General features: G+C 37.4%; 1 protein-coding gene across 4 annotated transcripts in view; it reads right to left on the reverse strand.

Moving 5' to 3' along the window:
• BDP1 (B double prime 1, subunit of RNA polymerase III transcription initiation factor IIIB) overlaps positions 1–20034 on the reverse strand; it is a 51533-nt gene that overhangs the window by 5240 nt on the left and 26259 nt on the right. For 3 of the 4 annotated variants that reach the window (XM_040089924.1, XM_040089925.1, XM_040089922.1), the window contains exons 23-39: positions 19627–19742; positions 18741–18951; positions 18057–18241; positions 14709–14901; positions 13492–13703; positions 12205–12592; positions 10103–10201; positions 9781–9817; positions 9279–9362; positions 8411–8639; positions 7297–7454; positions 6473–6614; positions 5710–5896; positions 4370–4430; positions 2626–2815; positions 1164–1335; positions 222–264 (exon numbers count right to left, since the gene is read on the reverse strand). In XM_040089924.1, coding sequence (XP_039945858.1) covers positions 222–264; positions 1164–1335; positions 2626–2815; positions 4370–4430; positions 5710–5896; positions 6473–6614; positions 7297–7454; positions 8411–8639; positions 9279–9362; positions 9781–9817; positions 10103–10201; positions 12205–12592; positions 13492–13703; positions 14709–14901; positions 18057–18241; positions 18741–18951; positions 19627–19742 — 2707 coding nt within the window. The remainder of the gene's footprint in view (positions 1–221; positions 265–1163; positions 1336–2625; positions 2816–4369; positions 4431–5709; positions 5897–6472; positions 6615–7296; positions 7455–8410; positions 8640–9278; positions 9363–9780; positions 9818–10102; positions 10202–12204; positions 12593–13491; positions 13704–14708; positions 14902–18056; positions 18242–18740; positions 18952–19626; positions 19743–20034) is intronic. The other variant, XM_040089926.1, reaches the window with a different exon arrangement.

Raw genomic sequence — 20034 nt, forward strand, 5'->3', positions numbered from 1 at the left:
GCTTTTAGAACCATAATTAAATTAACAACATTTATGTAATTTAGCACACCTAGTTTATAGCAGAAAGCGAGGAATGGTAGTATTAGTGTAGTACCAGGAAAATTTGTTTCTGCTTTTGTATTAGATGGCCTCAGACATAACTATTTAGCATGACAACCAGTATTAAGTTGTGATGTGTTTATGATCATTATAGTTTGGTTTACAAGTTTAAGTGTACATACCAGAAGTTACCACTGGGACATCTGTGGTTTTAATTGAATAACCCTGTATTTAAAAAAAGAAAAAAAAAAAAAGTTTTTTTCATTGCTCTCAATACACAAGAGACAATGAAGTTGATAAACTCATATCACACATGCACAGTTCTAAGAGGAGGACTGATAACAGAAGACAGTGTAGCATCATTCATCACTTAACTCACATCCTGAGCAGGCTTTTCAAGGTGTTCTTATGACAAATTACTCAAGACAAGGATATTGAGATAAGAGATCAAAGTAGGAAAAAGATTGTTATCCATCCCTTCCTAGAATGGCTCTCTGAATCACGTGGGGAATTACCACTCATTCCTACACCAAGGTACACTATACAACCTTAGCCCACTTACAAAGATCAATGGTATTTGCTGCCACAAACTTGGTCATATTGTAAAAAAGCACAGAGAAAGCTGGAAAGATGGTGGCTTGTTTTCACTGGCAGCTTGCTCTTTGAAACTAGTTACCTGCTATGCTAAGAATCAATAGGAACATATCTATCTAACAGCTTCTTCATGTAACAGACACAATGCAGATTCAAAACATGATTCAGTGAACCTAGGCAACTTGCCAGTCATTCAATATGCCCCCAGACTTTCCTCTCCCACAATGCCATTGTCATAAGGGCAATGCAGAATGAACCAAGTAAGATATATTACCAGTCTGTCTACTAGGAAGTCTAATTAAAAAAACCTGAGAGCCTACAGATTCTCAAAAAACCCTAATAATAAATAACACCCCAAACCCGTTGTAGATTTAAAAATTAAAGGCAATCTATAGGTGTTGATTTTCCTTTTAAGTTGTATAGGCAGTACATATTTAAGCAAGTGACACCATTAAAAAATAAAGATAATTAAAATGCTCTGTGTTATGCATCTACCCCATGCATGAAAACTCACCAAATTATGATCTCACCTTGTACGTGGTTTCCAGGTTATCTTCCACTGCAACAGGAGCTTTCTTGGAAGGAGAAAAATCATTCTCTTCAAGCTCAGGAGCCAACCATTTTTGAGCTGGTTGTTTGGTTTCCATACTGCTGTTTAAAGGTGCAGCAACTTCACCAGCTACAGTTGTCAAGGATCCAATACTGTTCATATATACATACATATATATATATACACACACACATATACACACACACACATATATATATAAATAAAGTCATTATTGTGACAATACAATATGCCAAAACTTACTTTGTATAAGGTTTCTGTATGGAAATTACATATGACTCTATGGTGGTACTCTTTCTTGCTTAATGTCAATATTAACTTCAAATGTACCATTTACTACCAAGAAATAATCTGTTGTGCTATCTAGAGTTAGTTTTTCTAGTCATATTGAATCTAGTTCAGCTGTTCTGTTTGAACTCCACTTGGTCTTTTCAAATGATGCAAAAATACGGCAACTTATTAACTGCCCTACAAAATGCTAAAATACGGGATTATTTATCTGCACAGTTGAACCCCCACATGCTGTAAGATCTCAGAGGACATACAGACATATATAAGACATACGGAGAAGCAGCAGAGACTAGGAAAATATGGTAAAGCAGTACAGGAACAGCAAGACAGAACATGTACTCTAACTGCTTGTCAGCAATTCTGTTTATCATCAGTATTTCACAGGAGTTAGAATTCTTACAATGTGCAGCCAACATTCACTCAAAGACCTATCCTTTCAATAAAGGAGTTATATTAGCATCTGATATCACAGGGCAGGATTCTCCACAATTATGAAGAATTGCATCACATCTCTACTTATGATCTGAGGACTTACATTAGTATACTATTAGGGTTTGCAGGTTTTTTACTACTTTGCAACAATTCCATTTTTCATAATGTCTTTTTCCTTTGATTTGTTTTTTTCTCCCAAACTGACGAAGGGATTTAATTCAACTGTAATATTGACACAAAAATTTTGATACACTGCATTCAGAAGTACTCTTTGTAAAAGAAATTCAAACCCTTTTGGATTGCAGTAGACAAACCAAATACTATTCTTTATAGTACTTAATTAGCTTGTGTTTTCATCTTGTTTGCCTTTTAAAAAGAGCAAACTCAAGAGAATGACATAAGAATTTACATCAACTGTTTATCATGTTTTTCAAGAAGGATGTCCTTTTTCTAAAGGATAAATTAAGAATAAGGTGACACCAAAATCCCAGCTAACTAACACACTAAATATGGAACACCTATAGAATCTTCCTCAGATTGGATTAGAGCCCTCTTTACTTTCTTCATTCTCTAACCAGTTCGTCAAAATTACTTCTTCTGGCATTTCTTCTTTTAAGAAGTTCTAATCTGTACTGCACATTCATAGAACAATCAAAGTACAAAAGAAGTGTTTCACTTTGATAAAAAATAAAGCTATTTACCTCTCCACTTCATCCACAGTTGTTTCACTTGCGTTTATTGAGCTGATAAGTATTGGGGCTGGTAGTACTGGTTCTGAAGTTTGTTCCACCACAGCAGATGCATCAAACTCTTTTGCGTCAGCTGGGATTTCCACCAATGTTAAAATGAATGTCTGTTCTTCCTCTGGACATCTATGATCATCATTCACTACTATAATTTTTTCAGGGAAATAATTAAGAAAAAACTATTAATCAAATATGCAATTGTGCTGTTCTCTTCATGTCCTCCCTACATGGAGTACTGAAATTTTAGGCACTCCATGGAAAAAGGCACTGGTCATATTCTTGAGACAATAAGCTTCTTGTCTTTTCAGGTGAGATACGCATCGTCATCTCCTAGCTGCTTATTCACTGCAGAGGAATCCTGATTACCATTCAGAATGAGGAATATTAAGAATGCCTAGTAATGATGAAGATTTTAAATGGGTGTTCAGGCATTAAAGAGCAATTTGCATGTCATGTCATGGTGGTCAAATGGTCCTCTGTCTTTAACTGCAACTCTCAGGTATTAAGAGTTACTTCTTTAAATGGCAGATGTCTGCTGTTTTGAAGTTAAGCACAGGATTTTTCTCCTCACTGCAGATTAAGATTTGTGAAGCATAGTCTTGACATTAATAGATGAAAAATATAGATTATTTAACCAACAAACAGACATTAATAGATAACTGCCAGCTGCCATCTGTTAGAATTTAAGGAATAAACATTTGTAAACTTTTCAAAAGATAGGAAACAACAATGGTACTCCATTATTTCAGGCAACTCTTGATGTAAAGCTTTTATTCCAACCTCAGCTTGCTTGCATTCATCTAATTGAATATGGTTTAAGATGCCTCATCCCAAGATTCTTGCAATAACAGAACATAGCAACAGATGTCTAAGAAGAAATATTAGCCCAATCTTTTGCACAAGCTCATAAGTTACAGCTTTGGACTGCAGTTTCCATGTGAAGTAAGTATTCTTGGCTTCCATCACTGTGACTATCCCATATGTTAGACAAGTAGTGGTTCCAAACCAACCATTTCAATTTGTCTAAGGAAGAGCAGACACCACCTTTGTAAATTTCATCACACCTGATCAGTAAGGCATTAATCTGTTGACTCAGTACAACTAAAGAAGGAACTTTCATTGTCTTAGACTTTTCCTCTTCTTCCTTCCTTCCTGCTCCACACTTGCACAGTACAGCCCTCCTACTCGCACAGTTCTGACAACAGCATTCACCCTGCTAACTTTATGAGCAATTATAGCTCACTAAACCAGTGGAAAACTACAGTTTCTCTTCCTCTGTCGTGTTCAGTTTTTGATGGGTGAGTCAGAGGTGCATAAAGGGCTCTAAGAACTCCTATACCTACTACAAAGTAAGCAACATGAGCTCATAATAGGGCAAATAGAACAAGTTTCCCATCTTAATATTTAAACTTAATGAAGGGCTATTCAAGTAGTTCCCAAGTCTAGTTTCTGTTAACAAAATATAGAGAGTTCCCAAGTCTACATTTCTGCTAATGAAATGTAAAGACAAGAGGCTAGGGAGGGGAATAACACTATGCTGTGGATCATTATTTGTGTTAATGAAATAGATTGATTAATCATGTCAATGAAAATTTCAATTTCTTTTAAATTAAAATTTTAGGGTTTTAATTCATCTTTTAGTAACTGCAAGATTCAAAAATGCGGGCTTTTGCTAACTCTAAATATTAGCACATTATACCTGAAGTTTCTTCTGTGCTCCTTATGCAATGTTGTTGAGCATCCTGATTACAAGCTTCATTCTAGAAACAACACAGTTGAAATAAAACAACTTAATAAATCTTGGAAATTACTCTAGGAAACAGGAAGAAACAAAGCATGTCAAATGCTAAATAGCCAAAAAATCCAATCACATCATCATTATTTCATTTGTCAATTTTCACTTCTAGCTGTTGTAGGCTGAAGAGTATTTGCCTAACAATGACAAGGCAAGAAACACTGGGGAAATATAAAATTTATATGCAGCTTGTTGTCTGTATTGATGGTTTGTCAAAATAAATTTTTACTTCCTACAGCACAACCCTGTCACAGATGACTCACAAGAAAAATTGTTCAGTGGCGCTAAGAAAGCAGATTCCTACAACCCTTAACAAACCACTGAATGCCAAAGAAAAACACCAGGCTCTACAGTTCATCTATCCCTACCCTTCCATGGCTTGTCCCTTTGCTAAAACCAGGAATAATCTACTGCAAGCTGCCTTTTCTCATACTCTCTGCCAGGCCTGTAAGAGCAACATCATTCTTGCACGTTGTCTTAGTATGAAATCAGCTTTGACACAGCAACCTGATGCACTCAGGAAACAAGCTTCTATGCATCAGCTGTTCCACTGTAACTACACGCTCCCTGATCTAAAACAACACTAAAAACCCTGACGGAACTGTGAATGAACCTTTCTCTTATGAAGAAATAAGGTACCTCTCATTTATACTAGAACACAGACACACAAACCACTGCAAAGAAATGGATGTCAAAGACATACTGTTTGTCTGTGACAACATACACGATGATACAGAGTATATAAATATATGTTAAAATATACAAAATTTGTGTCATATAATAATATGCATGTAAAGCTCTTAATTTTTTTTTTTTTATAAATGAGAAAGTACATAACAAAGGGTGCAGCAATTTGTTTTAAATAAAGCAAATGAAAGTGACAATGAACATTCTCCATCCAAGCAGTAGCATTTTAACTTCATTTTAACGTGAACAAATATAACAGTAAAAGGTCACGCTGAATGGATACACAAATCCTCAGCAACTTTTTCCATCAAGATGTCTTAAAAATTTCTCATGATTTTGCTAATGGATATCACTTATTACTGAAATGTTCTAAACAGAGTTTGCAAAGATTATCTGAAAGATTGTCTGGATATGCCCTTGCGAAAAAGCAAGTTTTATTTACGAACTGAAGTACCAGGTCTTTAGAACTGGTGGGTACATTTGTACTGAAAACCTCTTTCTTTATAGACTTTCAGAATCTGGGCACTTCTGAATTGTTATAAGTTCTTGTTCTTTACCTGAGTAAAGTTGACTGTACCTATATGGTGCTCAAGAGGACAAGGATTTTGCTCAGACAGTTCATCCACAGAACTCAGATTTGGACAATCTTCTAGTCCAAGGTGTGATTTTTCAGGTTTTGGTGATGCAGTTAGATGTCTTAAATCTCCCGAATTTCCAAAAGCATCTCTTATCTGCTTTTCTGTTCTGCAAGGTATATATCTAGTTAATTTGAAACCAAATGAAGAACCCCTGTGCATACACTAAATTTTGTACTAGAATGTATTTAATATGAACCCTATGTAATTACATGGAAACAAAGCAAACAAAGTTTAAAAACTACATTGTTGTACTAAACAGAATGCATAATTCTTTGAACAAATCTACATGAAGAATTTCAAGGAAAGGCCTCTGTAACTCCACTAATAGAGATATTCGTACTGAAAAGTACAACCAAGCAGGAAGCCTTATAAGCTCAGTAACATTTCTAAATGAATCAACTCCTTGGCATTTCCTTGCAGTGTCATGAAAGACAGTTAAGCAGCAAGGTAATTACTAAGTTCTGAAATAGCAAACAAAAGTAAACGTTCTATCTCCAAAAGCTGCAGCACAACATGCAAGGGAGAAAAACCTTTAGTCTAAACTGTACACTACCTGTATAAACATACCCAATGTCTGTGAGCACACTGTTTCCATTACAGTTGCATACCACACCTGAACTTCAGCTGCATATTTTAAGAGACAGTAGGAATAAAGTCAGTATTAAATGATGAGTCTTCCTACCTCTTAGTTTCATCTACTTGCTTGGTAAGTTCCATACTTCCAGTTGCAAAGTCATAAAGAACTGACGAATAATCTGCAGCTGGTTTGATTGATTGTGGTTCCAGCTTCTGTATTTCTGCGTTACCACTCAGGGTTGTAGGATCTAAGTTTTATAAGAATAAAAATTAAAATAATGTCTCAGACTCAAAATAATGTCACAGACTCAAAAGTCTGTGGGTGTATATACATATTTGTATTACTTTTTACATATGATCTTGTATAAACTAAAGTTCTGTAGTATGTTTATACAGACTCATATATATGAAGGTGCACATGTATACTTGTGTCCTGTATAAATAAGGCACATACGCATATCTCATCTTGCTTTTCCTATTTGGCGAGTGGTATGAAGACAATTAAGAGTTTGAAGACTACCTTTTTTGCAACTCCTTTAAGAATAGAAAACCAGTTCTTTCTCTCTCCTCTTCTACTTTTAATGGAAGGAAAAGACAGTATAATAGAAAAAAATACACTGTATTAGACTTATTTCTGTAATTGACAGCCCAGTAATTGAAATGCTTTCCAGGTAATTTATTACCTGCAGAAAAAACTCAATACCTGCTATTCAAATTTAATTTATTTTTATACTGAAAGTTACACTTATGTATAAACTATATCACAAATGGGTTATCACTATATCACAAACAAATCCTACATTACAATGGCAATATATCATCTGTGAACATGAATGGAAAGTGAAGACTTTCAGCTTTGTTTCATTACATGAATAGATGTGAATCTACTGTATAACCATTTTAGAGCCCTAGGATAAGAAACAGGCTTACCAGTTTGAATTTGCTCTAGTTTTTCCACAAGCAAATTTGCATTAAGTATTTCTTGCATTATGTTTTCACTGGACACTGATATTCCAGAGATTGGCTCACGCTCCAGGTGTCGGCCTCCTGTCACTGTCATAGTATTCACCACAGGCAGAGAGCTAGCACTGCAAGTAAAAGGAAAAATGTCTTCAATAGAAGCCTTGATTTTTGACAGTTAGTGAAGAGAATATGTAAGAGATATGGGGTAGATCAGACAATGAGGACCTGAAATGCAGGCTGCAACTGGCAGAGAAAACAGAAAACTATCTGGCAGGATAAAAAAGAACACAAAAATCATCTGTGAATTGAAACAGATAGGTATGCTGTAACCTAGTATATTTCTAATGTAAAGGAATTTAAAAAAACAATCGAGATGTTTAAATAGCAAGAGAAGATCAGAAATCTAATACACATGATGTGGTAGTAAGTCCTGGTTTAATAATATAATTAAACTGGATGCAAAACGAATTATCTTGGATTATGATTTTTCAAAGAGTATAATCTCAGTTTGTTCAAGTGATCAACAAGTCTTTCAAACAATACATGACCACCAGCAGATGTTTCTCTGGAAAAGTGTCCCATTAAACTGTCTTGTAGTTCACAAATGCAAAATTATAAAAGATCAATCACTAAAAACCATAAAATGATGGAAGATCAACTGGTTTCTTGCCATCCCTTTGCTCTGAATCTTTGATCTACACCCCACAGCAGCAATGACACTTAAGCAATTTGCCTTGGTCTGATTAGCTAAGAGAACTCTGCAAGAAAGAGCTTGATAATTAACAGTGAACCAGTACACCCTTAATTAGCATATTTTTTTTCTCCCCCTCTTCCCTGGGTAAACTTAATTTAATGAGAGAAAAACTAATTGTAAATACCCAAAACTAAATACAAACACTTCATGAAAGTACTAAGAAAGACATGAGAGGAGTTTTTGCAGATTGCATACTAAATGACATAAACTGAGAAACCTTAACTAAAGCAAGGCTGCTTACAAATCAATAAAAATGCCAGAAAGAACCTAGCAAAAGTAAGCAGTGCCAGAGGGTCTCTCTCACTAAAGAAAATGTAGTAATTTAACCTGGTATCAGAAGCATCCATCTCTGAACATTCTTCTACACTTATTCTTGTGCCAGTGATTTGATGCTCTACATCAATGTTTCCATCCTCAGAAAGCAGCAATTCCTTCACAGAAGTATCTGAAGCAAGCAAATATTGACTAGAAGGTCTATTTTCTTTGGAGTAGGCATGAATTACATGGCTATCAGCCGTGTCCAAATCATTTTGAGCAGGTGACCTATGTGTCTGTTCTGGTTATAACAATAAACAGAATGGGAAAACTTCATTTAAAACACTCAGGTTTGGTATGTATATAAAGCTATATAACTTCAAGCCTCATTTAACAAAGTTTTTAGTAAAGACACAAATACAAATCCCAGATAAATACAGTCCTAAGGAAACAGTTTTTGTAGTAAGAACACAAAAACTAACATTCAGCGTATGAAAGCAGATAAATGCTACATAAAATCTGTAAAAAACCCAGGTATTTTCAGATTGTACATAGTTAGGATGAAAAGGCTATGCTTCACATTAAAGGTCTGAGAAGAGCACTGAAAGTTACAGTCATTTAAGTTTGATCCCTTCCTTTTGTCCAGTTTATGTGCCCAGATCAATTCAAATATGTGCTTCCTAAAACAGATCACAGAAACAACTTTCTAGCAGTGATAGAGAGTTGGCAGTATTCAGTAGGGTACCCGCCTCTTTCCAGCCAACCTGCATTGCTTGGACGCACTATGTGTTACAATGCAACAGGACTAAAAGCATAAAAGATTCTTGACTTCCTGCTATTCAGCAGCATGTGGAAGAGCTTTGCAGCCACTGCTCCATCCCTCCTTAGGTGGACCCAGAAAGCACGAGAGCAAGGCTTTGTCTCATAAATCAGATCATACCTTCAGTGCTTGTTTTTAACTGGAAATTTGGATCACCCATTGCAAGTAAAGTCATAGCAGCTTCAGCGCTTCCATCGTTAATTCCTGTGAAGTTGTTCACACATATTAAAAGTCACAAGCACATTAAGCAGAAATCCACTTACCCATATTCAAAATGTATTTGACACTACCACCAATACAGTGAAGTACATATTTTTTTAAATTGACCTTATTTATCGATCAAAATGCTTGTAGACAAGCAGCCATTCTCATCCAGTAAATTCAAACTACTGTTAAAAACACTGAGCAGCAACATGACTGCCTTTAATGGTGTACTGGATACAGGTGGCAAGGTGTTGGCAGCAGAGGCCTGCCCTGGACCCAGCCAGTTCCAACTGACCCACTGCAGGACACAGCTAAGGCTTTCAGCCAAGATGGTGGCACCTTTGGAAGCATACTTTAAGAAAGGGAGAAATGTATGTATCGGTAGCAAGTTAACCGGAAATACATGTTTTATATCTACCTTTGTCCACATTTGGAGTCTCACGTATGGCTGTTTCCTTAAATACAAAGAAAAACAGTATCAAAGTTCTATGTAAAATTACTCCATAATTTTTATTTAATGCTTACATGTAAATTCTGTGCTCACAAGTTACCTTGGTTTTAAGGCTAACGATATTTACTGATATAGTTTTCCTACAGTTGTGTGGCACATCTGTGAGGGACAGGTAGTAGTCTAATAAGCTACAGTTCCATTCAGACATGGCAACAAGAGACTGCTGAAATAATTTTGTATGACCAATGAAACAAACAAAAGACATTCCTACAGTTGTTGAGGAGCTTACTTTTTCTTCCCTCTGTACTACTGGTTGGATAGAAGCAGAAGAAAGACTTTCAGCATCAACAGCCACCTGCACATCTGGAATATTCACAGATATTTCGAGCTGTAAAAGTAATTTTACAGGTATTTCAGTTCATCAGATGCAAAAGAAAATCTGTCAAATGCAAATTTTTATAAACCTCACACATGTAACAGATGTTCAACATGTAGAGGGATCCTTCACAAAAATCGTATCTTCTGATTTGAGAAGGAAGCCGTGGTATCAATAGAAGGAAGAACAGGTACTGCTACCTGTAGCTAAGGAGAAGCATGAGACAACCTAAGGCCTTGTTTCTTGTCACTCATTTCTCCACCAAACTAAGTCATGCAGTTGAGATCTTTTAAAATGACTGTTTACCTCAAAGTCTGTATGATGGAAAAACAGTTCAGACTTATTTCCAAAGCAAGATAGGGAATAGACATGGAGACACATAGAAACACACCCACTCACAATTTTACCTATTTTTTTATCTTCTTCAGCACTGTATTTTCACTGAGAACTTCAGGCATTTGACATTTTCAGAAATGAGGACTTGAAATTTGACAGAAAGTTTTTCATATTTCCAGGGAAGTTCTCACGGAAAACACTGCTCAATCTGGGTTGCTCTCAAAGGCTTGCATTTTACAGTCTTTTGACTCACCTATTTTAAATTTTGCAACAGCTGCGTCCTCAAGTATCTAAGCACAACCCTCACTAGTATGCATTTCTCCTAAGTGTTAAACTAGGCAACTTGACTGTAATCCCCATACATAATATATATACCAGATCATTGAAATCAAGGATTCAGCAAAAGTTTCCATGCAGCAACTTTGCCCATTATTGTACTAGAGATCCCTTAGTGTTTTGACTGAACTTTAAATTATTCTGCTGTTTCACCTGGAGAAAGAAACAGTGTGATTAATTTAGGAGATAATTAAGAAGCAGGATTTCAACCAGCAAATAGAGGAAGAGGACTAGCACTAGTAGTAAGCAAAAAAGCACTAGAAAGCAAAAAGCACTGAAGTGAATGGAAAGTAGTGATGACAGGGGAAAGAAAAGAGAAAAATGTCTTGTACTGGGTAGTGTAAGACCTAGGCATGATACAAATGGTATGAAACAAAGGGTGAAGATTGTACTGGGCATGACTGGGATGAAGTTAATTTTCTTCATACCAGCCCAAATAGTGCTGTCTTTTGGATTTGTAGCTACAACAGTGTTTTTGCTATTCCTGCACAATGTCAAAGTTTTTTCCTATTCTTTTAGCCAGCAAGGAGGCCAGGGGTAGGCAAGAGGTCAGGAGAGCACACAGCTAGGACAGCTGACCCAAACTGACCAAATGGGAATTCTGTATATCACATGATGACAGGTTCAGCAACAAAAGCTCAGGGAGAGGAGAGACAAGGCCATTCGTGGTTAGGGCATTTGTCTTCCAAAGTTACTCTTACACAGACTGAGGCTCTGATTTCCAGGAAGTAACCTGACAATGGAAAGCAGCAAACAAATTCCTTATTTTACTTTTCATTTACACACAGATTTTTCTTAATGTATGTAACTGTCTTTATATCAATAGAGGAATCTTCTTGCCCTCCTTCTAATTTCTCCTTGTCCCAAAGGAAAAAGGGAGTGAGCAAGCAGATGTGTGTGTTTGGCTGCTGGTCAGGTCAGCTTACCTAACAGCTAAAAGTTTCTTAGCAAGGGGGACATGACATACAGAAACATTTTCCTCACATCCTCATTTCCTAACATTCAAATATGAAAACTGAAGTGCTTCATTTGATCCATCTTGGGCCTCAAAACACATGGATGAGCATTGAGTCCGGGCCTATATTCAATCCCAATAAACAAACTGGTGAGTACCCTACAGACCTATATACAGTTTGTAAACATAATTACATAACTAGATCTTAGGCTGACACAGTATTAAGTTCAAAACCAAGCGTATGTGCCAACTAACATCCCTACTACTCTCAACACCATTCTTAACTTGAACTTGAATAAAACCCAAATGCTCAGAGATACAATTAGAAAAAAAAAAAATTTAAACAAGCAGAATGAAATTGCATATGCAGAACCCAGCTACACAATACCTCCTCTATGGTTTCCTGTATCTGAACAGGAATTGGTTTTGGAGATCGAAGACCTATAGGAACAAACACTGGAGCCTTGTTTACTTCCTCTGATGCAAAGCATTCTTCTTCATCAAACTCAAAGTCATCTGGCTCCTCATCCTCCTCCTCTTGAGAAGCCCGAAGAGTGACAAAGGTTATCTTTGAACTTCTGGGTTCCTTTCCAGATTTTCTTCTCTGTGTAGTTTTCAGACTTTTGTCTCTGGTAACACTCTGTTTAGCTTCTTGCCCTTGAATCCCCTTCTCACTGCAATCAGCCTCACATTCAGAGGCAGAAGAAGTAGCAGTTTTTGGCTCCAACACATGTTCCAGCAGTGCTGCCTGTTTTGATGATCTCCTGAACGGCCTTCTAAAGTACAGAACAAAAACAATGAAATCCAACACCTTCCAAAGAGAGGGATACTACAAATCAAAATAAACTCAATTTTTAAAAAAGTTATCATTGTGACCAACAATACAAACTATTTATTTAATAGTGACAAATAAGCATTTAATCAGAAATTTAATTTCCTCCTGTGTACATAAGGTACTGACTGCAAATGTGTATTAAGCAGTTTCAGAGTGCTAGAAATCTTCACAATTAATCTTGCAAGATACACAATTCTTTGATCAGAAAAGTATGAAATCATTTTAATTTTGAGGGATGTCACATACTTTGTAAGCCATGGGAACACTTCCAGTTGTCTTTTGCTACAGCTACACTAGAAGCCTCAAACTAAGATACTTTAATTGATCAGACTACTGTTTACAAACTGAAACTGTTAGATGTTAATTAACTACTTATCTGCTTTGGTTTCTCAGACAGCATTCTCTTCAGTAATCTGTTACCTACAGTTTCCTTCCTCAAAATTATAGGCACAACCCCTTTGAGTATCAAAGTAATGACAAACTACCCCCCCTCCTTGGTAAACTGGTGGGGAGTGGAAGTGAATGGCAGCAGAGGACACTTCTAGCACAAAGCTTCTCTTTAGATTTCCTCTTCCCTGTGCCCCCAAATATGGGTACTCTTAAGTCCTCATCTACAAAATCAGGAATTTCTGTTGAAACCACGGGATGGAGGTAAAAGTGTTCATGTTATGAGAATACAGGCAGAGTAAGAGACAAAGGAGTATCTGCACACATCTGCTAAGTTCAGACTGGAGACACAAAAACAGACATGCTGCATGCACTCACATAACACATGGCAGAACTATGGCCAGTAATTATCAATCAACTGAGTTTGGTTTACAAAGCAAAGCAGTTCTTTACCTTGTGAGATTGTCTGAATGCTTTTCCTGTGAGGTAGAAAGCTGAGAAGCATTATCTTGTTCTACCTGACTCTCTGATGATATCCCTGGAGACTGGAGTGTAATGTCCTGTCTGATTCTCTTACAAGATATTTCTTCAACATTGTCGACAAAATTGTATTTCCTTGTAGTTTCTGAGAAGGATCCAGTTTGCGCTGTATTACTGAAGTTTTGCTGAACGGAGGAGATAATTATTACCATATTAAGTGCCAAACATTTGTAACTGGTTTTGGTGACTTAAAGAATTTCGATTGAGGACCTTGAGAATTTGCCCAGCTGTCATCTCTGATAACTTAGCATATTCTTCCTCATTGTCTTTAATTCTGGGCTCTATAACAGAGGTATCATTAACTGGCATTATCTATGCTTGAATTCCCAGTGCTGCTGGTAGTTAATAGAGCAAGACCATGCTCAATTTATGAAGAGTAACAACTCTTTAGAAGCTGGGAAGATGAATAATTTTCTAAAATTACCTATTAATTTAAAGAACAATTTGCAGGAACTATTATTTTTTTTTTTTCTGCCTTGGGAACAAGGTAGGAAGAAAAAAGATCATATTTTATATAAAAGCATTTAAATGTTATTCAACATATATACAGACAAACATCAGCAACCACAGTTCTATCAGCTATGGACACTTGGCTAAAATAATACTTTAACTAGAAGTTTTTAGTCATCCATACAGGAAATAGGGAACACCACATAAACTTGCCTCAGTTATCAGAGCATCAGACACAGATGGAAGTAGTCTGGGCTAAGTTAAGCCTGATGAGCAAATTTAAGAAGGTCTGAACTTTGTTCACTCTCATTTTAATTTGTAAGTATATTAACACAGATTTTAGGTAGCATCTGAAGTTACCTAACTGCAGTATTTTCCATTGTTCAGTGAGTAACAAGCAGTAAATTATTTTCTAACAATGTTAGCATGTATTTATTATAATGCAAATTTCTGATCATAGAAACCACAGACCTTAAAGCAACTGTGTACATTAAGTATTTCCACCATTTTTAAATTCTAAGTCCATTTATTCAGTATAGTTTCCAATACTGAATGTTACAAAAATTAAATAATCACATTAAGCTTTTCCAGTTATATACTGGATTTCTGTGCCAGCTTTCTAAGAACTTGGGCAACGGAACTGAGGTATAACTGGCTCAAAATACATGATAAGCACTTACCCCTGATACACCTGTTTTTAATAATACTAAAAACTCTTCTTCTTTTTTCTCAGAGTTGTCCTCTTCTCTGTTTTCACACTCTTCAGGATAATCTCTTTTCCTAGTAAGTCTCATTAGGTCTGACCTTGGCTTCCAATGGGGTTCCCTTGCTCCTGGTTCACTTTCTACTCCAGAATTTAATTTATTGTTGGACCTGCAAAAATATGTTTCAACTTTTACTGAAGTAAACTACTGAAGAACTACTAAGTACACTCTCTAAGCCTGGCTTACTATCAGATATTTAGCACTTCTAAAGAGAAATGAACTTGTATATTGAATTTTTATTTGCTTAGCTGGCTACATGTAAAAAAAAATAAAGGAAGAAATAAACCACTGCATAAAGGAAATAATTTGTCTGCAGCAGTGGACATTCCTGATTACTTTTGGGAAAGATTTTTTGAAGAAAAACAACATGAAGTCAGAGAGATTAGAAAGTGTCAGCTATACCAACACAGGTCTCCAAAATTAAGCAGCCATAGGAATATTATATTCACTAATTGCAGTGCTCAAGGTTCTACTACCAAGCGGATCCAATTCTTACATCTGTTCAATCATGTTCAGATCAGTCAGAGAGAAATTCTGGCCTTCTAAACTCAAGACTTGAGAAAAAGGGAGTAAGAGAAATACAAAAGAATCCAGTTTAGTCAGCCTTATCTCAGACCCTGGGAAAGTTATGGAACAACTAAAGCTGGAAACTACTTCCAGACACATGAAAAACAACCTAACTTGGAGTAGTCAGCATGGACTCGTAATGGAGAAGTTATGTTTAATCAGCCTGGTAATATCTTTCAATGAAATGACTGGCTCGATAAACGTAGGGAGAACAGTAGATAGTGTCTGCCTGGACTCTAGTAAGACTTGCAATACTGTTGAACACTGTCTCTTCTAAGATGCTGATAAGGGAGCTGATGAAGTATGGACTGAAAGTACACTAAAAACCGACTTAGCTGTCAGATTCTGAGGTTTGTGATCGGTGACACAAAGTCCAGTTAGAGACCAACCACCAAGAGTGTGCCCCATGGGTCAATACTGTATCGACTCCTGTCCCGTATCTCCACAAATAATCTGAATGATGGAGCAGGGTGTAACCTCAGCAAGTTTACATATTAGGCAGATCTAGAAGGAATTGCTTCCCAAAGACAGAGACACCCAAAGGTTGTACTGAGCTCCAGAGGCACCTGGAGAGGCTGGAGAAGTGGGCTGACGGGAACCTGAGGAAGTTCAGCTAGGGGAGGAGATGCACAGTCCTGCACCAGGGGAGGAACAACCCAAGGCACCAGCACGTGCTTCAAGTCACCCAGGCGGGAGGCAGCTTTGCAGAAAAGAACCCAGCTGTCCTGGTGGTCCCTGAGTTGAACGTGAACCAGAGGGGTGCTGTGGCTGCACAAAGAGCTGACGGTGACCTGGGCTGCAGGAGGAGAAGCGTTTGCCAGCAGGCTGAGAGAAGTGATCCTTGCCCCTTGTTCAGCTTCACTGAAAAGCCGCACCTGGAGGACTGACCAGTTCTGGGCTCCCTGGTAGGAGAGACCTGGACACACTGGAGACAGCCCCTCAAAGGGTCACACAGATGCTAACGGGATGGAAGCATCTCTCCTATGGCAAAAAGCTGAAGGAGCAGGAGCTGTTCAACGTGGAGGGAAGGCTCACGGAGATCTCTTCAGCAGTTCCACAAAAACCCAAGGGGAGGGTGCCAACAGGACAGGGCCAGGCTCTTTCCTGGAGCACTCAGTGACGAGAGACAATGGACAAACAGTGCAAGACAGGAGGTTCCTTCTGAGCACCAGGAAATCCTGTTTCACTGTGAGGGTTACCAAGCACTGGCACAGGCTGTCCAGAGAGACTGTGAAGTCCCCATCCATGGCAAGATTCAGGAGCTGTCTGGACATGGTATTGGGACACCAGCTACAGGAGCCTTGATGTACTGGGGGGTTGGACCAGACTTTTAGTAGGCCCTTCCACCCTCAGCCATCCTGTGAGTCTGTGAAAGTCCACCATCACAGAAGACAAGATGACTGTCAAGTAAGGCCCTTGTCTTGTTAGCACAAAGACTCTGGGACTGTGATTTCAACACAATTCATGGAAGAGATTTTTATTAAAAGAGTTTTAACATCTCTGAGACAAATACAAACCAGAAGTTAGTTTCAGAAAACAGTAAAATCATAAAATAAATTGATTTGGGGCCTCTCTGTGTAAGCTAAGACTGAGCAAAAAGTAGCTTATAACATAACCCAGAGCTGTCGCATGTAAGTGGCACCATCTGCCTCCAACTTAATGTAAATTTTAAGCATCATTACAGGAAGTTGTCCTACTGGAAAGAAAAATTTAAGAGACTCAGAATAGATCCCACAGAAACATAAAATGAGCTTGCTGTCTTCTTGCCACTTCTCAATTCTAAGGGAGAGCAAGTGGCACTGCTCAGTCTCTGGTCCACATTTACGGTGCACTGTACCCCTGGAATTTATTAGTGAGAAATTCAGACAGCTAAACCCTGATTACTTGTTTTTACTCTCATCCATGAAGTACCTTCTAAAAAGAAAAACAGCCCTGAAAATAATCCCCTAATTCTGTTAAAATTCTTATATAAATTTAGTATGCCACCTAGTGACTTTCACAGCACCTACTAGATAACAACTAGCTCAGCTCAGAGCCTGTGCTTCCAAAAGTAAGTGCTGTATGAAAACAACTGTACAAATAAACAAATTCTTTAAAGTACTGTCACGGCTTAACCCCAACTGATAAGTAAGTGCCATGCAGTCAGTCAGTCCTCAAACCCCAGGGAGGAGGAGAATTGGAAAGAAAAGATAAACCTTATGGGTTTAGATAAGAATAGTTTAATAACCAAAACAAAGTAAAATATAAAATAATGAAAAGGAGAGGCAGACACACAGAGGGGAATAAAAATACAAGGGAAACAAGTGATACACAACTGCTCACTGCTTGCTGACTGATGCCCAGCTCTTCCCCAAGCAGCGTTCAGCAGCACCTGGCCAGGTCCCTCCAGTTTATAGACTGCGTATGACGTTCCATGGTATGGAATATCCTTTTGGCCAGTTCAAATCAGCTGTCCTGGCTGTGCTCCCTCTCAGCTGCTTGTGCACCTGCTCACTGGCAGACCACGAGACACTGAAAAGTCCTCAACTCAGGGTAAGCACTGCTCTACAACAACAACTGAAATGTCACTGTGTTATTAATGCTATTCTCATATTGAATCCAAAATGCAGCACTTTACCAGCTACTAAGAAGAAGAAAAACTCTACCCCAGCTGAAACCAAAATGGGAGATTTTTTTACTTTGCACAGGTAGCTTTACCTTTCTGTGGTATCCTGCATGCTTCCTATAGCATCTGTAAATAGACACTCCTCCAGCTCTCTTTTGCTGTTGCAATTTGACGATTTTTTAGAAGAACAAAGTGTTCCTGATGTCATGCTTCTTGAATCTACATCTAGATTATCATTCTTGGCCAAATTTCCCACAAGCAACACCTCCATGTCACCCTTTGATTTGAGAAAAAACCCAACAATATTAGCACAAAATATATCACCTGTAAAATAAATTACTGCAAATTATGATCAAGTTGTTAATCTGGGATGAAACTTCATTTAAAAAATTCCATGTAGTTTATGGTACCATTACTGTTCCTTGTCCCTCTAGGAAGGCATTTAGCTAATAAAAACAGACACTGCAATCAATATAGTCCCTCATGAGAAGCCACCAAGGAGCTCAGGAGAAACCCAGCATCAGAAATAGAGCATACAAGTAACTAATAATGTATCATGAATATGACTGAAATGTCGAAGTTCGAAGTCTTTTTATGTTTTATCAATGTGTCACAGGATTTTGGAAAATCCTGTAACAGCATGCAAATGCTGAACAAGAATTCTTACTAGGCTGAAATTAACTAATGCATTTACCACAGTTTATTTAGATGTCTTAAAAGCAGCTAGTGTGGAAGCATCAGAAAGTGTAGTCAGAAATAAATGAAGAGAATCTCACTTTTGAGGAGAGAGGGTTTTCAGATTCTTCTGCCACAGGCAGATTCTCTCTTTGATTAATTTCTTCTTCATCTGGGGGAGCAAGTTTTTGTACTACTGCAGATCTTTTTTTCCTGTATGTTCTTTCTAGGTTTGATCTAGACTCAATCCTTATGAATTGTCCTGGCTTCAGAGCACTCAGCTTGCCTTCTTGGGAGGTAATTTTTTCAGTACTGGTTAATTTAAAGCAAACAAACAGAAAAATCACACTTGACTTTGGCTGGGAGAGAAAAAAAAGCACATCTGCACTTAAGTTTTAAATCAATACTTACACAAGAGACTAACAGGCTGATTTGTTTACAATCAATAAAATTATATTTTCAAATATATTTCTCATTTATGATTAACTTCGAAGCAGAAATAACAAAATGTCTTTGTCAAGGCATTTTTAACATAAAAAACAAGTCATGTTGCTGATCATACCAACATCAAAGTATTGGCACTCTAGCACACACTTAAGATCTTATTTTAACAGTGGCAGTGAAATAGAAGAGCACATGGATGGATCAAAGAAAGTCAAGTCTCTGACATTTTGCAAAATTTGTATGTTACGTATCTTACATGTGTGATTGCTACTTAAGCAAATACAGACCCAGTAATAAAAAGCCTTGGTCTAGAAGAGCTATCAGCTCATACAGATCAAGTATGTACCAGATAAACAATGACAAGGAGTGCAGCTAAGAAAAATGTGCTCTGGAAACACTGGAAGAAGCTGCTTGTAGGCACTGAAAATAAAATATTGTAGGAAGACAAAAGGCAAGGAACAGAAGAATTGCCATTTGCAAAGGTATCTCATTATGCACAGACAAAAGCTTTTCAAATGCAATTTTGCTAAACCCAAACCTTACCTGCTTTGTTCAGACAATAAGGTTTCAGAAATAGAGAGCACCTGAGGCACCTCTTGCTGTTCCTGTTCCTCTTTGCTTAATACATCTGCTTGACACAATACAGCTTCATTTTCACCCTTTAATTTACAGTAAAAGAAGAATGAAGAAAAATAGAAGTATGTAAGCCTCTAAAACAGACATGTATTTTATATACAAAAATAGGAACTGCTGTTTTTCCAGTTGGAATAAAGGTAAGAATCATGTTATCATAATTCAATTTATATGCAAAAAGGAACAGAAGTCTTCATACTCCTGGGAAGCCTAGAGTAAAGCTCTTAAATACTATATGCACCCAAGCATTATGGGCAACACTCATCTATTTAGTGTTCAATCAATTCCCTAACACATGAAGCACTGTGGAAACAAGAT

The sequence above is a fragment of the Hirundo rustica genome, chromosome Z (genome assembly GCF_015227805.2).
Source record: "Hirundo rustica isolate bHirRus1 chromosome Z, bHirRus1.pri.v3, whole genome shotgun sequence".
NCBI classification, from domain to species: domain Eukaryota; kingdom Metazoa; phylum Chordata; class Aves; order Passeriformes; family Hirundinidae; genus Hirundo; species Hirundo rustica.